The sequence below is a fragment of the Tenrec ecaudatus genome, chromosome 1, assembly GCF_050624435.1.
Source record: "Tenrec ecaudatus isolate mTenEca1 chromosome 1, mTenEca1.hap1, whole genome shotgun sequence".
Classification (NCBI taxonomy): domain Eukaryota; kingdom Metazoa; phylum Chordata; class Mammalia; order Afrosoricida; family Tenrecidae; genus Tenrec; species Tenrec ecaudatus.
The window spans coordinates 5,004,017-5,013,634 of NC_134530.1; the positions used below are offsets into that span (position 1 = coordinate 5,004,017).

General features: G+C 58.3%; 1 protein-coding gene across 1 annotated transcript; it reads right to left on the reverse strand.

The window, feature by feature from the left end:
- Positions 1 to 301: 301 nt before the first annotated feature.
- Positions 302 to 9,203, reverse strand: MYDGF (myeloid derived growth factor). The gene is made up of 6 exons (XM_075545106.1): positions 8,951 to 9,203; positions 6,570 to 6,620; positions 3,415 to 3,476; positions 1,642 to 1,723; positions 1,150 to 1,222; positions 302 to 892 (listed from the first exon to the last, which is right to left on the reverse strand). Exons 1-6 carry the CDS (start codon positions 9,119 to 9,121, stop codon positions 813 to 815), a joined length of 519 nt encoding a protein of 172 aa, XP_075401221.1. The 5' UTR covers positions 9,122 to 9,203; the 3' UTR covers positions 302 to 812.
- Between the last annotated feature and the right edge of the window lie 415 nt (positions 9,204 to 9,618).

Genomic DNA, 9,618 nt, shown 5'->3' on the forward strand with positions numbered 1-9,618 from the left:
GCCACTAGACATGGGCGCAGGGCACACACAGTGGTACACACCTGGGGGAAGAGCATGGGGCATCTACCATGTTGTGGCTTGGCACGTCTGTCTCAGGCAAGTGGTACCCTCTGTAGGGGCTGGGGGGCTAACAGAGGTAGGTTCTGAGCTCCGGCCACCACTTCAGCAAAGTGCCCCCCTCAGGCCCTGAGGGTCTGTTCTTATCACCCGCGTGGCGAGCACAGGCCCAGCAGCCCCCCGCCCAGCGTCCGCAGCAAAGGGTCCCCTCCCCTGCCCCAAAGGCCACAGCCCAAGCCCCAGGTGGGGGTTCCTCTTTAGTCCTGTCTTATTTATTAAATACCACAATCCAAAAGGCCGAGTTGGGGGTGGGGAGGAGAGGTTTGTAAGAAAAACCTCCTGATTGCCAACAAGGGCTGTGGGCCCCGCAGTGGTCAGGAAGCCGAGAGGTCAGGTTGAGGGACAAGGGCTGCTCTTGTGAGCGGCCCAGACCCCAGGAGGGGCCAGGAGACTCCCAGCGGAGCCACCACACAGCAGCCTCTGTCCTGACCACCTCTCTGGAGGGGCCGTACGCCTGCCGAAGGTCTCAGCCAGGTCTTGTACGAGGTCCTACGTGAGGAGCAACAGGCGGGGAAGGGGGAAGGGCCGGTCCAGAGACGGAAAGGAGCTTTGGATCTGTCCCCCAGGCCTCCGTGCGGCGTGAACTCCTCCGGTCCGGGTTGCCAGCTGAGGGTGTCCCCAGAAAACCGGGAACACATTAGTCCTCGGGCCTGGCCTTGCTCAGAGATGAGATGAGGGCCCGGCGGGCCTCCTGGTCACAGCTCACTGCGGGACGCCTTGGCCACAACCACCAGCTTGGACAGCTCGGCTTTGAAGGCCCCGGGCCTGTGGGCCACTGCAAGACAAGAGAGCTGGCGTGGGCTCCCAGCCTCCCGGCTCCTCAGGACTTGTACAGCGCCTGCGGAGGCCTCAGACGCGGGAGGAGTGGAGCCAGCCTGCCAACAGAGACCAGCAGCAGAAGGACCCCAGCCCTCCTGTAACCCCCACAATAACTGCGGGACTCCTTGGCCCTTTCCAGGGGAAACATGAGCCCTCCTGAATCTTCCCTCTGCTGGCACGCTGTCGGCTCCCGCCCCAGGCCCACCGACGAACCTGCTGTCTTGGTCACTTCAAACTCCTCATTTTTCAGGGGCACGTCGTTTTCTTTTTCGAACGCAGCTTTCGACTGAAAGGGAACAAGGGAACACCCTGAGCGGCCGGGTCCGGGAGGGGAACAGGCGCCCGCCGTCGGAGAGGGCACACAACCACCACCCACCCCCTCTGTCCTCAGAGATGAGTGTTCCATTCCGCATCCTGTCGAGGCTGCCTCGCGAGTCCACTTCTGAGAGTGGGCTTGGCCTCCACAGCCACCCTCCACCCCAACTCTGAGTTCCGTGGCTGCTGTGGGTACATCCCAACTCCTAGCGGCCCCGTGACAGCAGAACTGCCCTACAGGGTTTGCTAGGCTGGGATCCTTTCCCCCCTGCCCCACAAGTCCTCAGTGGAAAGGAAGGTCTCTGCTTGCACTCCCACAAGGCCAGCGACACTGACGTGGGTGACACACACCCGGCAGTCCCTGGCCCTGCACCGTGTCCTGGGACTCACATAGGCCATGCCATACTCGATCTCAGCACCCTGCACCTCAGCCTGGAACTGGGTGAAGTACAGGTAGGATTTCCCCTGCGGTCTGTGAAGAGAAGACAGGTGTGAGGGGTGGGCTGGAGTCAGCCTGGAGGGGCTACTTCTAGAAACCACAGGCCCCACGGGGGTCAGACTCTGGGACACCGGCAGGGACTCCTCAGCATTGGCCCCCTTTGCTGGAATGTTCTTCTGGTGTTTCTCAGACAAGTTGCTCTCCTGTTCTGGGCTGTGACCCTGACATTCACAGCTCCGGTACCTGTTTTGTGGTGTCCTGGATACCGTAAATACACCTAACGGAGAGTTAACTGGTAACTCCCTCTGGGTGGCATTAATGATGCTTTCCACGTGGGGCCATTTCTACCCTACCTCAGCATCCCAGTGGACAAGGGGCTTCCTGTGAGCTGCCCTGACGGTCACTAGTCCTCTTTGCCCACTGTCCCTCCCCTTGGCCCTCTGCACCTGCCCATCTGGACAGTTGAGGCAGCACATCATACCTCGCGCTTCATGTTGTCTGCCTCCTTCCATACTCATTCATTCACTTGTTCATCCACTGGCCCGCTCTCACTGTCATTTGCTCACTTGTTCAGGGCGCACCCATTCTCTCACCGTCCACCCACTCACTCATTCGCCTGCTCACTCACGGCTCCACTCATTCATTCACTCCCTCACGCAGGCCTGCCTGGCTCCCTGGGCATGTCCCGTCCTGCCGGAGTCGGTGGGGCTCCAGGATGGAGCTGAAGGAGGCCATGGTTCCCATGAAGGGTGATGAAGCCCAGGGACAGGGGTGAGGGGCAGGATGGGGAGGTCTGCGGAGGTGGGAGGCCAGGTGGCATGGGTGGCTCTCCCCACGGTAGCCTGTGACAAGGTTCAGCCCTCACCCTGAGCCACTTTGACGCTGTGCAGACGCCCACAGCCCCCGAGGGCCCCACATGGCACAGCCACGCCCAACGCACCCTGGTGCCGGGGTGTCTTTCTCAGCAGACTCGAAGGCCAAGACCCGCTCCACACACACAGCCAAACCTGGACCTGAGCGGCAGGAGCTGGACACAGGGCCCTCTGACCCACCCACACCAAATTTCCCCAACTGCGAATCCAGACAGGAAGTGGCTGAGTGGAGGCCTGTGAACAGAACCTTTACCTGCCCCTCCCCCCAAAGGCCTAGCGCTCTGCTTCCCTGAAGATCGGGCGAGGGGGGGGGGGCGCTGAGAGTCAACAGCACCGACTTGGAAGCACAGGATGAGGAGTGAGTGAGTGTCCAGGGGCACGGGTTTCTGGCTGGGGTGATGGAATGTTCTGGAACTTGAGTGCTGACAACTGTACAACTAACGACCTGTGAGGTGTCCACTTTGAGAAGCCCTGGGGGTGAAGAGGTTACATGTTCAGAACCACCAGCCAGCTCTTAGGGGGTAAGACATGTCCATGTCCCAGCCTCTGACACTCACAGGGCCGGTTCCCCACTGTCCCACCGCATTGCTGTGAGTCAGCCCCTGCAATAGCAGTGAGCTTGGTTTTGGGGTTTGGGGTGATCTGAACAGGCAGAGGGTAGGGTCGGGCCCCTTCCTGGCTGGTTGGCCCCGTCTCCCTCTGCACACACGGATTGCTGACCTTGTCTGTACTCACGGCTGGCCCACCTTTTCTCAGCATGCTCTGGGGAAGCTCCCCACCCTGGGGACTTGGGAACCCTCACAGTTGAGCCCCACACAGGCCAGAGCCAGCCTCGCTGGGCCCCCTGCTCACCTCCAGATGGTGCAGGTAAAATGCTGATGGTCCTCACTCATCCCCAGGCTCATCTGCCACTTCTGGAGAGAAAGAGAGAGTGCGCGCGAGAGAGTGAGGTCGGGTTGGCCCAGGACACAGGCTCCCCGTGCCAGGCTCTCACAGCCAGCCCTCAGGCTGGTTCCTGTTCTCCAAAGCCAGCAAACTTCGTCTGTGGCGGGAGCCAGCCACCTGCAAACACATAGACCTAGACAGACAAAAACATCAGGTGCCTTTGGGGCCCTGAGCCCCACACCACCGGGCTGTGCTCACCCCTTTGCTGGTAAAACGACTGAGCTCACTGAAATCTCCCGATGGACTCAGACCAACACGGCATCTCACGGGAATCAGAAGGGCAGTCTTCAAGCGGGAACACAGGGAACGACTGTGTGACCAGGGCCAGTACCAGGTGGCACCTGCCCACTCAGCATTCTTCCCCTACCCCTTCACCCCCTATAAAAACACCTGCCCGTGGCCCCAAGCCCAGGATGCACAGTGGATCACATGGTGGGCTGCTTGTCACAAGGTCAGCGGTTCAAACCCACCAGCTACTTCCTGAGAGAACCCTGATACATAACTGTCAGAATATCAAATCACGCAGTGTCCCCTTGCTCCGTCCAAACAACTGCCTCAAGGTCTATGTTCACGTTCCTTAGGCGCACAATCAAGCGCTCTGGAACCCCCATTCCTCTCAATGCTATCCACAGCATGTAATGGAAGGCAGAGCCAGTAAAGCACAAGCAAACCTGTATATGCTGTTTTTGGTTTTCAGCCTAGATCCACCTGACACCAGCAACGATACCCCTAGTTCCACATCCTCTTCTGACTCGGGCTGGAATTTTGGCAGCTCCCCATCGATGCATGCTGCTGCAGCCACTTTAAAAGGACCTTCAGCACGATTTTACTTGCATTAAGGTGTTAATGATACTGCTCGTAATTCCCATATTCTGGTGGGTCATCTTTCTTTAGGATGGGCCCCCAAATGGATCTCTTCCAGTCGGCTGGCCAGGGAGCTGTCTTCCAGATTCCCTGGCGCAGATGAATGAGTGCTTCTGGCGCTGTCTGTTTGCTGGGACAGTCCGGCTGGTATTCCGGCCCGACATCTGGGCAAGGCTGCTGCGGTAGTAGCTGCTCTCTGGGCTTCGTGATGCCGCCCGGGACGGTAAGGAGGGGGATGCCAGGATGCCAGCCAGGAAAGGCTAAGACCTCGCACACCAATCTGGGGGCAGGGTGAAGAAGTAGTGGCCCAAAAGCAAAATTCGGGACAAGCTGAGTGACGTGGTCTAGTTGGACAAAGCCACACGAGAAGCTCTGTAAAGAAGTTCCCCGCTGTAAGCTCATCACCCCGGCTGTTGTCTCCGAGAGACTGGGGATTCACGGGGCCCTGGCCAGGGCTGCCCTCCAGGAGCTGCGCAGTAAAGGGCTTAGCAAGTGGCTTCAAAGCACAGCTCAAGGAACTCACACCAGGAACAACAGGGGCGGGGATGCCCCAGTGGCCAGTGAGGATGCCCAAGCAGGTTCAACCAACTGTCTATGGTGATGATGGAATTCTTCTAACCCCCAACTGTCCATGCTGAACGACAGAATTCTAACCCCCCTCCAACTGTCCATGCTGAACGATAGAATTCTAACCCCCCTCCAACTGTCCATGCTGAACGATAGAATTCTAACCCCCCTCCAACTGTCCATGTTGATAGAATTCTACTAACCCCCCCCAAAAAAAACAACAACCACAAAAACAACAATTCAATTGGTATTCCAGCACTGGTTCTCGATCCGATGCAGCCTCCTGAAACGGCTCAAAGCCAACCAGCTCTCTGTGGTACAGCGAGTCTGGGCATTCCGGTGTCTCCGGCGTCCGTCAGCGTTCCGTAGACTTCCCATTCTGAGACTTTCCCCTCCTTCAGTTCTCTCACTGCTGAGACCTGCTGAGCGAGCACCTTCTTCCCCTGTGGTGCTGAACTCCAGGTCTCTGCAAGACAGGTGACACTGACACTTTTTGATACGTAGTCTTCGCCGGCTGCCCATCGGAATCTTCTGCTCAGGTGTTATTTTGTCACTGTTTCCTTTCGCCCAGCTACTCCAGGTTCAAGAGTGTTTACGACGTTCATTTTGATCTAATACTCACTTCCCTCAAGGTAACTCCTGCTGACAGCGACCCTACAGGGCAGAGTGGGTCCCAGGACTGTCGCTCTTGAATGCAGCAGAGCCTCCGCTTTCTCCCAGGGGCCACTGGTGGCCCAGAACTGCTAGCCTTACGGTGAGCAGCCACTATGCCCCAGGGCCCCTTTCTGGCCTCATATATCATGTCTAATAAAGTCTTCCACCACTCATCTGCCAGTGTGTCATACTCTGCTGGCTTTGGTGGAAGCTATGCCACCAACCCAAACACCAAATTCACCACTATCGAGTTGTTGCCGACTCACAGGATGTGGCAGAACTGCTCCTATGGGTTTCCAAGACTGTAACTCTTTACGGGAGTAGAAAGCTTCCTCTTTCTTCCTCAGTGGGCTAGTGGTTTCGAACTTCAGACCTTGTGGTCAGCAGCACAATGCATAACCACTACACCAGGGCTCCTGGGAGCTGTGTCACAGGCATTGTAAATACGAGCAGGGTCAACCACAGTGGGCAGATTCCAGTGGGGCTTCTACACTAAGATGAGGAAGAAAGGCCTGGAGACCGATTTCTGATACACCAGCCAGCGAAGACCCTACAGGTCCTGACAGAACACTTCAGACAAGCCACCAGAAGGCATCAATCGCTGGCAGAGGGCATCCAGTTTGGTAAAGGAACAGGCCAGGGAGGCCCTCGGGGAGACGGACTGGCACAGGCACAGGCGATGTAGTGATGAACTCAAACACCCCGAGGACTGCGAGGCTGGTGCAGGACCGGCAAAGCCTGGTGCTCTGTCACAAGTGGGCATTGCTCTGATTCAGCACTCGGTCGACGGCCACCCACAACAGAGGCTCATGGAGCCCTGGTTTCCTCTCTCGTCCCTCCCTCTGTCCACACCTCTGCTCACTGGGGGGCCACTATTGATGCCGAGGGAACTCTCTTTTCCCGGTGAAGCCGGAGTGCATGTCACAGACTGTGATGACAGTGGCCCTGGGCCTGCACTCTGGTCTCGAATGACTCACCTCGTTGGTCCCTCCTTGAGAAGCGTAGGTGAACACACAGGTGTACTTGTCCTAGACGCCAGAGAAAAGAGAGGCGGAGTGAGCGGCGGTCCTCTGGGCTCCAGGAGCAGGCCCTCAGAGCTTCTTCTGAGACCGAGTTGGATGGTCTCGTCAAGCCAGAGCCCCCTGCCCACCTTTAGGCAGTTGTACTAAGATAGTCCGAGGGGGTCATTCTCTGGTGCCAACCTTTTGGGGTGAAGGTTCTGGAAGCGGGGACACCTGGGGGAGGGAGCATCCTCCCTCTTCTGCTCTGGGCAAGTGAAAACCTCTCTGAACCTCTGTGTACAGATCTCTACCAGGGGATATTAACCACTAAGCTGAAAATGGGAGTCCATCCAGCGATGCCCCAGCAGAAAGGCCTGCCACCCAGTAAAAGAACCAGCCACCTTGTGCAGGGTCGGGCGTACAGTGGTGAGCACAGCCGACGTCCAAGAACCGGCCACCGAGAGCCTTCCAGGGCACAATTCTACCCGGACACACGGGGCTGCCATGAGTCAGGAGTGTCAACTGGGCGAGCGGCGGGTTGGTAAGTGGTAATATGGGCGTACCACCCCAAGGACTTGGCTATCAGGAAGTCCTCGGCTGCTGTGCACACAATGAAGATTTAGACATGACTGGACTGTGAGCCTCAAAGGGGCGGGTAAGTCACAACCCAGGCACAACAAACAGCCTCTAAGGTAATGGTTCTCCACCTTCCCACGCCGCGACCCTTTCATACAGCTCCTCGTGTTGTGGTGACCCCCCAACCATAACATTCTTTTCTTTCTTTTTCTTAAATCATTTTATTGGGGGCTCGTACAATTCTTATCATAATCCATCCATCCATCGTGTCAAGCACATTTGTACATCTGTTGCCGTCATCATTCTCCAAACATTTGCTTTCTACTCTAGCCCTTAATATTGGCTTATTTCCCCCCTCCCTCCTCCCTTCCCCCTGAACCCTTCATAATTAAAAAGTTATTATTTTGCCATATGTTACACTGTCCAATCTCTCCACCCCACCCCACCCACGTCCTCTTCTCTGCTGTCCATCCCCCAGGGAGGAGGCTATACGTAGATTCTTGTAATTGGTTCCCCAAACCATAACATTATTTTTGTTGCTACTTCATCACTGTCATTTTGCTACTGTTATGAATCGGGCGACCCCTGTGAAAGGGGTGTTCGATCCCCGAAGAGGTCACAACCCACAGGCTGAGAACCGCTGCTCTAAGGTGTAATGGGGAATGCCCCAAACATGGGACACATTGATTAAAAAAAAACCAACCAGATTCATAAGCAGCAGAATGACAGGACATTACTCTCAGCTGAGAGGATGTCACTCGCTTTTCCCTGCACTTGGTGGCCGCTTTTCCCTGCACTTGGTGGCCGTTGCGTTTCCAAGGCCTACCAGCACCTGCCCTCCCTGGAAGCAGTCCGGCTGACCACCGCCCCACACCAACGGCCTTCTTTGTAAGGCGTTGACAGGACGTCTCCCCCGGGTCTGGTAACATGGGCTCTTGCTGAATACTCGCTTTATTGCTTATGGGGTTTGAAGGTGCAGCTCTCTCCTGTGGAAGCTCAGCAGGGCCCCTCCTGCGTGAGTTCTCACCACTAACAGCCGACGTGAGGTGGGAGCGAAGGGGTTATGATTTAACCTTCACCCCTACACACCGGTTCGACGGTGGACGGCAGTGAATCAAACCCAGGCGTTACAAACACAACTCCATGGATGGTGTCTTTGACCGTTCCCTGGGATTTGCTTAAAACGCCCACAAGGCAACGAGCAACCAGCAGAGGAAGTGACCTCTCGGGCCAGCTGGAGGCAGAACTGGGCTAGACCCAGGCCTGCTGGCTGCAGGTGAACTTCTCACCTGACGCCGGGCCTCACCACCTTCATGGGGAAAAAAACAAACTGGTCTGAGCTGGGGGGGCGGGGTCCTGACCTCAGGCCAGGCCCGGGGCACAAGGTGAAGCCGGCCGCTAACAGAAAGTTGTGCGGAAGAAAGCCCTGGTGGCGCACTCCTGCAGCGCCACAGCCCAGGAGACCCCGTGGGGCAGGCGACTCGGTCACCCGGAAGTCCGGCTCCACCTCAGTCTACACTATCTATACGCCCCCTCGCGCGGGGTGAGCCTTGCCTTTGTTTGGGGGGGCTTTTCCCTGACCCCCAAACTTGGGGACAGGTCTGGCTGGACAGGTGGCTGCTGAGGGGTGACCGGTGGGCGAGACGGGGCCCGAGGGTGGTGACCATGCCCCCCACAGCGTCCCAACGCTCGAAGGGCCCCTCTCCTCAGGCCTCGCCCCCAAGGTCTGCGCCCCCCCCCCGCCACTGTCCCTCAAGCCTCCCCGAGGGGGTGGCACCTACCCCGGGGCCCACGCTTTGGGAGAAGGAGTGGACGACGCCGCCGGGCCTCACGTCGAACGCCACGGTCGTGGGCTCGGACACCGCCTCGGCCGACCGCAGCGCCACGGCCGCGAGCAGCAGCGCGGCCCACAAGCCCGCGCCGCGCCGCCTCCCTCCGCTGGGCGCCGCCATGTTGGGCTCGGGTCCGCGGAGCCTGCGCGGCGGACGGGGCGCGGCGAGGGACCCGTGGAGCGCTCGGCGGAGGCCACGTCTGCGTCTGGGAGCACGTGACGCGCGCCCCGCCCCCTCTGCCGTAGGGACGCCGCTTGGGGGCGGGGCCTGGGCGCGAGCTCTTCCGTTAGCGGCGCGACCGAGGCGGGAGCGCGAGGGGCGGCCCGGGCATCCACCTCAGAGCGGGAACCGCGGACGGAGTCGAAAATGGACCGAGGAAGATGGGACGTGGCACGGGCGATTTGCATTATACCCGGCTGCCCGCCCACAGACTTCATATCTGGTCTCCGTGTTGGCTCGATTCCCACCCCTAGCCTGGCTTGGCTCCCTCGGAGCCTCCGGGTGGGCTCGAACCACCAACCTCTCAGTAGGCCGTGGAAAACCTGACCGTTGCGCCACCAAAAGCCCCTCATTAATTACGAAGGGGCTAAAAACCAAGCGGACATCATCTAACCTCA